The sequence below is a fragment of the Rhinolophus sinicus genome, chromosome 15, assembly GCF_057876585.1.
Source record: "Rhinolophus sinicus isolate RSI-liver-muscle chromosome 15, RSI-T2T, whole genome shotgun sequence".
In the NCBI taxonomy this organism is placed as follows: domain Eukaryota; kingdom Metazoa; phylum Chordata; class Mammalia; order Chiroptera; family Rhinolophidae; genus Rhinolophus; species Rhinolophus sinicus.
In genome coordinates this window covers 41,457,499-41,471,107 of record NC_142515.1, presented here as the reverse complement: position 1 = coordinate 41,471,107, position 13,609 = coordinate 41,457,499, and the positions used below count along the sequence as shown (strand labels likewise).

The 13,609-nt window shown below is 36.5% G+C and overlaps 2 protein-coding genes across 7 annotated transcripts in view; one reads left to right on the top strand and one right to left on the bottom strand.

Annotated features, from left to right (window-relative positions):
* Positions 1 to 7,433, top strand: part of TMEM26 (transmembrane protein 26) — a 37,387-nt gene extending 29,954 nt beyond the window's left edge. For 2 of the 3 annotated variants that reach the window (XM_019731900.3, XM_074339481.2), the window contains exons 6-7: positions 548 to 624; positions 3,018 to 7,433. In XM_019731900.3, the coding sequence (XP_019587459.3) occupies positions 548 to 624; positions 3,018 to 3,442 (502 nt within the window). In that variant the 3' untranslated portion in view covers positions 3,443 to 7,433. The remainder of the gene's footprint in view (positions 1 to 547; positions 625 to 3,017) is intronic. The other variant, XM_019731901.3, reaches the window with a different exon arrangement.
* Positions 1 to 13,609, bottom strand: part of CABCOCO1 (ciliary associated calcium binding coiled-coil 1) — a 563,526-nt gene that overhangs the window by 338,968 nt on the left and 210,949 nt on the right. The window lies entirely within an intron of this gene.

The window sequence follows — 13,609 nt, the reverse complement described above, 5'->3', positions numbered from 1 at the left end:
GAATCTACTGTAAATCTCTGATTACTGGATTTATCTTCACATTGTTTTTCCAACTGAGGAAGCTTTCTTTTGCATGCTGAACTTTTAATTGTTGAGCATCTAGCCCTTTTGAGATGATTTTTTTCAAATTAGAGTCTTGGGACCATAGAACAATTTTCACTCTTTTGACTTTGAAATTTCTTGAAATCAGCCCTCTGAATTTCTAGGTCAATGTCTAACATTTTTCCTAGCATTTCTTTTCCATTATGTTTCCATGATTTTGTAAAACTAAATACAGCAAGAGGCTTTGCCATAATTCACACAGATGTGGGCACATGTGGAAGTTGGGTTTTAAGGGTCAGATTTTTAGGCTTTATTAAAACTTCTTTTTCATTATTCAATTACAATTATGCATAAATTTTTCATGGATTTCTTGGATCACCAAGATATTTTGACAACTCTCAAGAGGTTTATTAGGGAATACTCAAATATGGGGGGGGGGAGAAAAGATTTTTCTGCACGTGACCATAGTTTTAATTATTAATTTAAAATTTTGTCTGCATTCTAGGAATAACCCTACCCTAGTCTGTGCCATCCTTTTTACATGGACTTGGAGCATGTTGCAGTTTCCACTTGACCTAGTGGGTAAGTGTTTGGATGTTTGCTCAAAGAAATAGAATGTTACAACTCTTGATTATAAACTGTAATGAAACTAAGGATGTATTTGAGAAGATTATCATTTTAATCATTTTGACATCTCGATGCTAGTTCCAGTTCAGCTTTTCAGACAAAAAGTAGATTAAAATTTAGGAAAGCCACGAGCAGATCCACATTGGTATATAGTATGCCTGAGATAGCTGAGTGGATAAGAGCACAGCTTTTTAATAGGCACTTCGTACAATGGTTCCATCACTTAAGATTTGTAAAACCTCCTGCAAATTCGTTCACACATCTGTGCCTCGGTTCTTCTTAAATAAAAGAATAAATAATCTTAAATAAAATTAAAAGTACAGGTCCTCAGTCACAGTTGCCACATTTCAAATGCTCAATTACCACGTATGGCTACTGTGTTAGACATCACAGATCTAGAACATTTTTACCATCACAGAAGGTTTTAATGGACAGCATTGATCTGGAATAATTTCTCGGAACACTGAAATTTTGATTTGGAAATTCTCCTGGATGCCACATTGAAGAAATTCTAGGATTTAATAATTAAATGTTCTTTGAGCCTGACTTCTTTTTCTGGCACCCTGCCTGATGGCTTCAGGATTAGAATTAATCTTAGGGCAGGGATATTTCATTTTTTTCTGCATTTTTTTTGGCTCACTTTGACAGGCACAGAGGTTTCAGAGGCCATTTTGGACCTTAGCATCTACTTTCTGAAATAAAATTGTCTACAGAATAGATGGAAAGAGTGGCTGTGGCTTTTTGGAAATTCCAAAAATCTAATTACTAGTTAATAGTTACAAACAAAACTATGTCAGTAACACACACACACACACACACACACACACACACACACAACCACATATACACACACAACCACACACACACGTTTTGTCATAATGTATGCTAGAAGGTACTCAATACCCATTGATTAACTGGTGTATTATGACAGAATATTATGCACCATCACTTTAGATGTGGAATAACACTCTTAGGAGAGCCTCTTTTCCTGACCTTAACTTCTTAGGAAAAGCTATCATCGGTACATTGGTTTTCCATGCGTTCTTCTGATCCTCACCCTCCCATATCTTGTGGTTTACAGCCTTGCTAAGAAAATTTTTATTTAAGAAAGACATTTTGTAAACTTTGAGGAGTGATAATGTTATGCAGCTGTTTGTAAAACAAAGACCAAATGTTACTTCTGACTAAATCACTATTGTATTTTCCAGCAAACAGTGCATTATGTTCACCCATATCAAAGCAGCTCCATAATATTTGCAAGCTTCAGTAGACAAGGCATTCTTTGTTTGAAAACTCCAAATGGAAGGCTTCATTATTATACAAGGATTATTTTCTGCCCTTGACCCTGAATTAAATTTACATTTTAGGAATTAAAATTAAAAAGTTCATTTGTTGATTGGACCTCCTTTGCTTCAACTGGAGAGTTAGTAATTATATCCAGTTCTTGTAAACTGCGAAACAAAACCATAAGGAATTAGACAAAATAAAATAACAATGGCATTTTCGGGGGTTTTTTTGATCACCACCATAAGAAAAATATGTTTAATGTGAATTAAGTTTGAATTTGAGTATAAGAGCTTCAATTTTCATAACATAATTTACACATAGAATCAAGTGAGTCAACCAGTAAATAGGTCGATCTCAAAGAGAGAATCTAGAAGGATCTGGGTCATGTATTCTCTATTCCATCTGCAAACTTAGCAGTCAGGAAAGTCATTTATTATCCCATGAGAAAGATAGAGTGAAAAGGAGAGAGGAGCCAGGGGTGTTATTCTAATGGAAACAAAAAGAGTCAGTGAATAGGGGCTCCTCTTCTCACAAATATCACTGTCATCCCAGTTTTCAGGGAAGGAAACTGAGGCCCAGGCTGGTCAAGGAACTTGGTCAGCATCTCCCTGCTAGACAGTGAGGAAGCCGGAGAGGCAGCCATAACCCTGACCTTGAGGTCTAGATAGCCTGGCTGTACTGCCTCCCTAAACTGCAGACCGCAACAATAGACAAGGTGGTTTCTTCTCTTCTTTATTCTCTCCAGCCTACTTAACTGTGCGGACCTCAGGGTGAGCACTAGAAGGTGGTCTGAAGTTTTCACATGGATAGAAACTAGAGGACTGACTTCATTTGGTGTGTTTTATTGGAAATACAACCGATTGTCAATTTGGATAATAAAATGACCAAGGATGTTAAATAGCAGGGTGGTATTACCTGTTCCACCAGAACAAAATGCTAGAATCCCTCTCAATCGTGAACCAATATAGTACCCATTGCTGATAACTTGTTCCCATTTCATTCTGTCTTCCTTTTTGACATTTCAGAGACATAACCATAATCGGTCTGTCTTATATTTGTAGTACAGCAGGTCGCGTGCCCGGCGTCTGTGACAGCGAGGGGATTCCGAAGCCTATTCTTTTGCCAATACAGTGCCGATCTGTGGAACATTGGAATCAGTATCTTCATACAGGACGGCCCTTTCCTTGTCCTGCGCCTCATACTGATGACCTATTTCAAAGTGATCAACCAGATGCTGGTGTTCTTTGCTGTGAAGAATTTCCTGGTGGTTGTGTTACACCTCTACCGCTTGGTTGTGTTGGTGATGGACGTCCGAGCCTCCTTGCAACGTCAGCCAGAAGTCCCGAGAGGAGGGCACAGCTCTCCAGCTGAACCAGCTCTGAGTGGGGTGCCACCCGAGGCCTGGGAGAGCGGTTCTAAGGAGGGCTTGGCTATACCTTTGCGGGCCTCGCCAGTCACCTCTGATGACTCTTACACCACACCATAGTTATTTATTGACAACAGCATGCAACTAGAACATTTGATTTTCTGATTCTTACAAACAGAATCTCCCTCTCTCTCTCTCTCTCTTTTTTAAGCATTGGCATATAATAATTTGCAAAAGAACAACATAAAAAGTGATCTTAAACCTGTCAAAATATATAAATGGAGTCCCTCTAAAATGGAGCCGGAGCTGCCATGCCAGAGGAACTGCCTTGCATGTCTTATGCCTCAGACCTTGGAAAGTTAAAACAGGACAAAATAACCTTTGGACTGGGCCTAAAGCAGCCTGTATCCCAAAGAACTCAAGGATAATGAGGAAGCAGATGTTATGACTTTATGGCTACCGGACTGAAAATTAAAAACACTGTTTAGAATTTGCGTCACTGAGTTATGTTATCTGCAGCAATAGAAATGCCTTCGTTCTATTGATGCAATTGTTCTCCTTCCCTTTCTCATAAATACCCTATGCCTTTGTCTCTTAATCAGAGCACTATTTGGGCTTCCACCTAAATCAGGACATTCCAAATAGCTATTCTTATTGATCTCAAATAAAGGCATGTTGCCTCTCACTTTGAAAGGCCTTTTATTTTTAGGTTATCAAATCAAAGCTGAGGAATTTTCTTTTTTTTTAACTGAATGGAAAGAACTTTGATTAGTGGCTGTTGCTACAACTTCTGTGTGATGGTATCAAATGCAACAGTTGTTCAACCACTAAGTGATTTGTTTGTCTTAAACTGTCTGAAAAGCTATGGACAGGGTTACAATGACATGCCCTCCAGAGATTTAGTGCAGATACGGCTGTTACCTGAAAACAGAGACGCTTTGAACTTTGGTTCCATTGTCAGTCTATTTCATCTGATCTTTTCTGCAATGTCCCTCTCACATAAAATAATGTACATTCAGTAAAAGCAGGACGAATAAAGGGAAATGTACCTTTAAAATTACCTCACTGTGGACTACAAGCAGTGACACCCACTGCCCAGTTTCCATAGCACTGAGGGCTCTCTTCATTGCTGCACAGACATTCCCAGGAAAATCATTTTTCAGGGCTGGTGTGGTATTCTGTCATGGCGCATATGCTCTTACAGAAATTTTACTGCTTTTGGCTTGAGCACTGCAAAATTCACAGCAAGCCATTTCAGTTACAGATCTACCGGTTGCAAGGCAGGAAATACTAGTAATACTAACAAAGTCCCAATTTCCACTCTGAACGTGATTTGCGGCATTTGTCAGTATTTTTCTTAACTCCATGGTTCTGTATGTTGCCAAGGCGAAGTATTTGGGTTGAAGCAAACAAGCCCTGAAGCAGTCAATCACAGTGTTTTGGACCCTTTAAGTGTGACCATAGTTTCTGGTGTGTGCTGGCCGTCACTGTAGCTGCTCTGAACGCCCATACTATAGACGGTCTCAGGGAAGATATTGGTGACGGACACCAGCATCAGTTCCCTACACAGAACTATGTAACTGCCCTTGATTAGTGACCGGGGTTGGAATATGGCACAACATTGTGGAAAGCAGGAAATTTACTTTTCTTCCCTGTAGTAAGAGTTCATGTCCTCAGTATTGAAATGTCATACTTTTCCTTTATACACCACTGTATTTTCCAGATGGAGGTGACTCAGAACCTTTAAAGTGATTTTTTGCTTTTAAAGATATAGTGTGAAAATGTACCTGGCTCTATCACAGTATTTATATGAGGCGAACAGTCCAAAACTATTCTTTCTGGGCTCAGAGCACAGTTACTCCCTGTTATTATGCTCAGGAACTCAAAGGGACATTAAAGATAAGGCAGGGTATGACCTTAAACTGGGTGTGACTTATTGACAACTAATTGGGAAAATTTTATCTCTAAATCTGTGTGACATGATATCTGTTCAAAATACTTGAACAGGTTCATAGGTAAATTCTGTTTTTATACAGAGAAATTAATAATTTCCAATTAATGGCTTCTTCAGTGTCTGATATCATGTGTTTCTATTTCTTTTCTTCCTTGTGTTTCTAATTTTTAACACTATGATAATTGTAAAATTACACATGAAACTGATGGAATACACTTAAAATTTTCCGTAATAATTTTATGAAAGACCAGAAAATTATTTTTATACAGAGTAAAACTTGACAACTTTTAAGGGCATGTTCATGTTATTTAAAACACTTAGCAATTGAAAGCAAAATAATAACTGCTATTTATAAAAAAGGAAACACAAAAGCACCTCAGCAAAATATGTTTTCATGTTGACTGTTTTATGGTGAATGTTTTCATCCACAACATGTATGTGATACTTATTACTGCAGATTTGCTCATGGCATACTTTTCATGTTTTAATTTTTTCTTCCAGCAAAACAAACAGTGGGCCTCTAAAAATAGATAAGTACAAAGTGGTATGGCTGTTGCAAGGATATTTTTAAATGCTTTTAAAATCTGAAACTTGTCTTGGCTTTGAATGAGTTTCTAGTGTTTATGTAAAGTATTCTGTAATTAGTACTCCTCCGAAGGATAGAAAGTCCAGAGTCTAGCTTCACTTAGAGTGCTAGGAAGGCAAAGAGTGCCCAGTACCATCTCAGCAATTAATGGTGGCAAAAATAGGCACACTGCAACGTTTTCCAGGAAAATCAGCTAAGGGCAGCATTCGTTAACCTAATTGCCAGTGTTCCCACTCTTCTGAACTTAGTGTTTTTATTGTGGGAGGAAAAATCTATATTCATTTAGTTTTTAAAAATAAAACCTAAGTCCAGGTTGTATCCCTAGAAACCTGATGAAAAGTTAAAAATTTATTCAGTTATTGTATGTTTTTATTGTAGATTCCTCAACATTGCAATGTTTGAAAACATCCAAGTGTTTGCTATAAAATGACTAGAACAGCAGTTACCTTCCATATGTTGACATCCCGGGACTTGCTTCCATTTTATCTGTAATAAGATAACTGGCTCAGATCACCTGCATAATGTGATGCTGACCATACATCTGGACCACCCCTTCCGACACACGCCCAAACCCAACCACTGAAGAAAGTGGCTTATTTGTTATTTTGTTTTTTAATTGCTTGATTAAAACTCAATCAAATGTCCTTCATAAAAACATATCACTTCACTTGTGGGAAAACACAGTGTACATGTTTTAATGGTGCTGTATAGAAACATACCTCATAACCATCTTGCACGTTTTCTTTACCCTTACTAGATGAGTCTCAGAGGATATGACTTGATATGGCAAGATTAGTAAACTGTCTTTCTCTTGGATTGTTTTGCCAATTTTTAGGTAAACTGGAACAGATAATATATGAAAATAAAAATATGCATTGGCAATACTATTTTTACTAATCGTCCATAATGACGATTGTTACACAAATTTATCAGTTGGCTCTGTTGTAGTTCCAATAGTATGTATCAGTCCTTCAGGACTTATAAGACCAGAAAGATATGGCTATGAAATATCAGAATCCACTATTAGAATGTTAATTATTAACTTGTAATTTAATAGAAACTTTTTAAAGCCTTGGGAAGGCACATGCTTTAGGTTTCAGAGTTCCCCATTGACTCTTATTATCTTTGACATTTAATCTCAATGACTATTAATCAACACTCCTGTTAAAAGGGAGAAAGAATTGCAAGAGGCCAAGTCTCTATCCACCTTCACTCTACTCTAGTGCCAGGAAAGTGAGATGCTGAAATATTGCAGAGCCTCAGAGATGTAAGTGAAAAAAACAAACAATCTTGAATTGTAAGAAGAGACTCTGGGGTTAAACAAGGCAGCTGGAGGATGTTTATAGCTCGAAGGCTTTAAATAACTTTTCATATGATAGGAGTAACTCTAAACAATGTTTGAATAATCAACTGCTAAAGCCTTATATTTTACGGGTGTCCATCTTCTGAATCTTTCTTCCTAGAATATTTTATAAGAATATTTTCTCTGAATTATTCATATTTATACTATTTTCCTCTGAATGACCTTTGTATTTCATTATATAGACATTAAATAGTTTGTTTACACTTTATCTTAATGTCCATTTTTTGCTTGAGTTTCTTGTCTTTGTTCTATACTGTAATTCAGTTTTGTTTTTAAGCTATGGTTTAAAATAAAACTGATCTACTTAGAGTATGACTAAAGTGGCATTTCAAACTAGTGAGGAAAGACTGACCAATATTATAAATGATGTTGGGAAATTTTGCAAACCATCTGGAAAAAATAAAGTTAGATTTTTATCTCACGCAATATGTAGAAATAAATTCCAGATGGATTAAAGATCTAAATGTAAAACTGAAAACTATAAAATATTAGAAGAAAATATGGAATGTGTCTTTAGCATTTGCGGAATGGGAAAGAAAGATTTTTCAAAGCAAGACATGACTCTCAGAAGCTACGAAAGAAAAGATTGACAGCTTTTCCTATGTGAAGGTTTAAAATTTCTGAATAGCTAAAGGTATCATGAATACATCACCGTTGTTTCCTTTTCTGGAGAAAGGTGTCAGTACACTCATAAAAGAGAAATGAGAGATATGGAAATTAGAAAGGAGGAGCCAAATTTATCATTTTTTTGTAGGAGATGGAATGTTGAACATTCAAGAAAAGCATACAAAAATCTAAGAAACTATTAAAATAACAAAATCATGCAAAAATCAATAGATTTTCTATATGTAAATAAACATTACACAGAATATATATTTGAAGAAGAAATTTCCATACATCGTAAACTAGAACAAAAAAATACATAGGAATAAACTTAATAAATAAACAAGATCCATGTGAAGAAAATCTTTAAATGATTTTGAGGACCACTGGTGAATAATTTAACAAATAGCAATATGTATTATTTTGGGGCTGTAGTAAGAAGACTTAAAGTTTTAAAATGTATTACTCTCTTCTAAATTGATCTATAAATTTAACATAATCTTCATAATGAGAACAATAAGATTTTAATTTTTAATTACTACCCAAGCTGATTCTAAAGATTTTATGATAAAATAAGCATGAAAGAATACCTGGAAAATACGAAAAGGAAGGAAAAATGACAGAGGTTTCAGTATATTTAAACATATTATAGTGCTACAATAACCAGAATACGATTCTGTCAGGAAGAAAAATGGAATAGCGTATGGTCAAGCAATAGACTAAAATACCTAAGGATTTTGACATATGATAAATCATGGGTGGGGATGGGCTGGGGGTGACAGAATATTATAAGTTGTTTAAGGTTTTTAAAATATCAAATTGGACCCCTGCCTCAATCTTTATGTCCAAAACATTTTCAGATGGATCAAAGAATTAAATATTAAAAATAAAAATCAGAAAACGTGGCTTTTATAATTGAAATGGTCAGAGTGTTTTCCAAGTAAAATACAAAACTGGAAACCACAGACAATTCATAAATTTCAAGTTGTAAAATTAAAATTTCAACATCATTACAACACCATAAATGAATCCAAAAGTTGAACAAAGTGGGTAAATAGTTTTGCAACAACTATAACAAAGCATTAGTTTTCTTAATGAGCAAACAGCTCTTACAAATTAGAAAAATGAAAAAGTAACACCCATTGGAATAATCAGCAAAAGCTAATAGGATTCACTGCAGAAGGAACAGTTAAGGAAATGCAAATTAAACCCCAATGCAATATCATTTTTCAAATGCAAACTAAACTACCAGATACCATTTTTGAATTATCAGACTGGCAAAGATTCAAAAAAGTTTTAGAATGCTGTGTTAGAGGGGGTCAGGGAAGCAGACATTCTTACTCATTGCTGGTGAGGAAGTAAATTATTACAACTTCTTTGGAAGACAATTTGGCAATATTAGTCAGAATTAAAAACTGATTAATCATCTGACACAGCTACTCAACTTCTAAGGATGTGTCCTACAGATAAATGTATGCAAAACTGTGTGTCTGAGGCTACTCACAGCAGTGTGGTGTCCACCAATAGCAGTTTCTATAGTAGCACCAATAGAGTCATTATTAATTTATGGAACATCTATATTGCATATTACTATGTAGCTTTAAAAAAATAAAGTAGATCCATAAATGCTAATTATGAGCAATCACTTTGTTTGTTACGTAAAATAAGGGAGCAAACCATGAGGTAGTATGTCATTCTTTTTATAAATGGTATCCATAATTTTATAGATGGCTAATAAACGTGTGAAATGATCCCAAGTTTCCAATGATCATGGACACTCCCACTTTTTCTTTCTTTTTTTCCCCTACTTTTATGTTTTTCATAGTTTGAAAGTTTTAAGTATGCATTCCTTTTATAATATTAAAAATGATGATTAATAAAGAGAAACCTCATGAATTTACAGGGGCTACTGCCATGTATGGATGTTCTGATACCATTTTGCAAATAAAGCAGAAACACAGCAGTCACTTTCACCAAAGAAAAAGATTTTGCCATTATAGCTAAAGATGATCTTTAGATGCTTTAGATAAATCATAGGTTTAAACTCAAAGGTAAGTACTGCTTGCCTTATGAAGTGTCAAACCTAGGGAAATGAAATAATGAATAGATCTATAAGACCACGGATAAATCAAACTGATCAAAACAAGTCACTGCATATTGACGAGTACCATGGAGATACTTTGCAACTGACCAGTCTGACACTTTCACCCACTCTGACATTTTTGGAGCCATCAAAACAAACAAGAAAATAATTTCACATGAATTACATATTCAAGCTGATTTCCCCAGAAAATGTAGACAACTGAAGGAACCCTGACAGAGAAATCTTCAAAAAGAATCTGTGAACGTTTCCAAGTTCATATTCATAGCCCATATAACTTGTGTACATACGCTTTTTAGATTTTTGTCAAATATTTACTAAATATGCAGTTGCTTGTGGTAAATGATCAAATGGATTGTATGCAATTCTTATTAAATTATTGAAGAAATAAAACATTCCTAAACTAAGTATAAGTCAGATACCATATAGTCTTTAAATCTAATCTAAGAATTTCGAGCACGGAAAATTGGATCTACAAGACAAAATATGTCTTCTCTGTGGATGCTGTTGTGCAGCTTTTGCCAAGTGCATAACTGAAGAATTCAAATGGTTGTGGTTCTGGGATCTTGGGGTTTGTTTCTACCTTCTGGCAAAAATGTTCCTCCCTATTATTCAAGGGTTCCCATATGACCTGAGTGACAGCTAACAGCTGGGTCAAAGCTATAATTATTTCATCAGCTCTCTTAGTTTCAACTAACTCCCATAACTAGTGGTTTTTAATAGTATCTAACTTCAACCTCTTTCCTGAAATCCAGGCCTGAATTTGTGACGCCCCTCCCCCCCCGCCCCACCAATATTCTGCAAACATCACACACTGAATATATACAGAATACATATTTTACCACACCCAACTCCCAATATACTCCCTTCCGTGTGTTCTATATAATGGTTAGCAGCATCACCAGCCACTCAGGTTCCCATGCTGAACCTGACCCTTGGTTGTTCTTTCTTATCCCTCCTACCTGAGTAATCCCCCAATTCTTTCAGTTGTATTGCTTATAATTCCTTCCAATCTTTAACCTACCCTCTCTATTTCAACTGCCACTACCCTAATTTAGTGTCTCATCATTTCTTGCCCCAGTGACTGCAGTCATTTCCCAATTGGTCATCCAACCTCCTGGTTTAATCCCCCATAATAATATTTCAAACTGCATTGAGAGTTGTTCTAAAATGTACAATCGATCATGTGTGTCTTTTATTTAAAACAGTTTGATGATGTCCCCTTGCCAAGAGTAACAAGCATGAAGTCCCAAGGAAATTATTTAAGACTCTTGACAAGCTGGCCCTAACCCGACTTTTCAATTTTGTTTCTCGTCACTGCACACACACACACACACACACACACACACACACCTCTGTCACTACAGCATACTACTCACACACCCCTAACCTTGTATTATTCTTTCCATTGCTATGTGTTGCTGTACGTAGCTATTTCTTTTCTCAGTGATGTCCTCCATGGCCACCACTCGATGACTGATTCCTTGTCTATTCACCCCTCACCTCTGCAGTGGCCCATTTCCGCATCACAGTTGATGGCTAAGGTACGGAGGAAGAAGAATCCCATCAGCTGAGATTGCTCTGCACCCTAAGGGAAGCCCAGGAGAGTGAACATAGACTCCTCTGAGACCAGAGACTTCCTCCCGTCCTAGGTCCCTGATTTCTAGAGTGTCCTTCATAGAAGCAGTGCTGATGAGGACACCAGGCAAGGCAATGTGGATGTAGAGCTATGGGATTGGTCACTTGCCGTGGTCTTGGATGAGGATTTGCAGGATAAACTCAGGTAAGTGGTCCCCAGAAGTTTTCGCCTCTTCTTCTCAGGTCTGGCTGAACTATGCACTTTCTTCTGTATGTACTAAACTAATAGCAACGTTGACCAAAGTGTCCACTTGTATACATTTTTTTGGATATATATATGATATATATATATGCTTTATTCATTTAGTATCATTTCTTGATCTTTTCCTAATGTTAACTCCTCTTTCAGAACATAATGCCTACCTACGCCTGTGTGTGAATGTAGGAAAAAGACCTAATCACCAATTGCCACAGGCTTTCCGAGCTGTCATCCTGTTGACATTCTGTCTTTGGTGCCGTGAATTGCCTTTTCTTGGTGGCCTCCTCCCTCCTATGGTGATAAGTGTCTTCTGTATCTGTGGGTCTGTTTAGTTCAGTCTCTCTCTAAATGTACAAGTTCTATCTTGTCCATTTGGGCTAATCTCTCCTTTTATAATTTAACTCCCATCAGTGACACTTTAAGTCTATACTGCCAGCTCTCCCCCGAGCTTATCTTCCACATTTGCATGTAGATACTCTTCTGGCATTTCCAGCTCAACATACCCACCATTGGATTCAATCAATATTCTCTTCCAAATCAATTCCTTTTCTTGAACCCTCAATTTCTGTTAACAGAGCCACCATCATTCCAGCCATTTTGGCTCAAAAATTTTGACTGATGCTTCTAATTGAAAGATCCTAGTTCTTATTTTGCATAATGAATACAGTTCTGTTGCTTTTCTCTGATTATATGTCTTATGTGTTCAACACAAGGTTTCAAATATACAGAACAATAAAGGAAGAGGATAAAAAAGTCACATGAAATCCCACCATATTACAATGTTCATCATTAATACTTTGGAGGCCATTCCTTTATGAATGTTTTATTTCAAATAATTTCTCTAAATGATAGATTGAAGATAGATTAAACAACCTTTATATAAATGGGGTCATATACTAATTAGATCTTTAAAGATAGCATCAAAAGAGGTGTAAAAATCATGGCTTAATTTAAATTTGTATGATGAACAACTTCAGCTCCCACGCTTGTCAGTATTACCGCTATGAAGACATATATAACCGCATGTGGAGAAATGAAAAATATCTATGTTTTAGGCCTTTTGTGAATTTGAAGCCTAGACCAAATGGTGCTGTGGTAAACTCTGGAATTGGGACCTTGTTTTATTCATCTTTTGATGCCCCCTAGAGATTCTCTTGGTACACATGGAGTGATTTGCACTATGAATGATCAATGGTGTCGATAAATATTTTTTAATGCCTACTATATGCAAGTCACTGCTAACTATGTGAGGGATACACAAATGAAGAAGACACTGATTGCCCTTGCTTTTGAGAAAATTTATATCCATGGTCTTTCAAAAAAATGTTTCTATAACCTCCATAAACATTGCTCCTTACCACCTATCTTCATACCAGTGAAGGGCTTTTTGGCTCTCTCCAGGTTTTGGGTAGAACCTGAAGTCCCCAGCCTGGCTCCCAACATACACTTTGAAATATGAGAGGGGATGCAAAGAAGAAATGAGATCTGAGAGAGCTGAGTTAAAAGAAATGAGAGTTGTTTATCTTTGGAAGACAAGTTTTATAGGTTGATGGCTCCTGATCACTATAGGATGGCCATCGTAGGATCCCTCAAACATCGCAAGAGCGCATCTTGGACCTATAATGATTTGGGGTTATAATCTCCTATTCTTTTCAAAGGTTGCAGCTATTCTGGAGAGGCTTGTGTCTGAACTCAGACATATTTCTATGCTTAACATAGTGGGACATTAGCCAGGTAGCATCATAGAAGACTTAAAACCAGTGCATGGACCTTCAGAATAATCAAAGGTATATTCCTAGTAGATGTCCAGGATAGAAGAAGCTCATTTGTCACACAAGGGGAA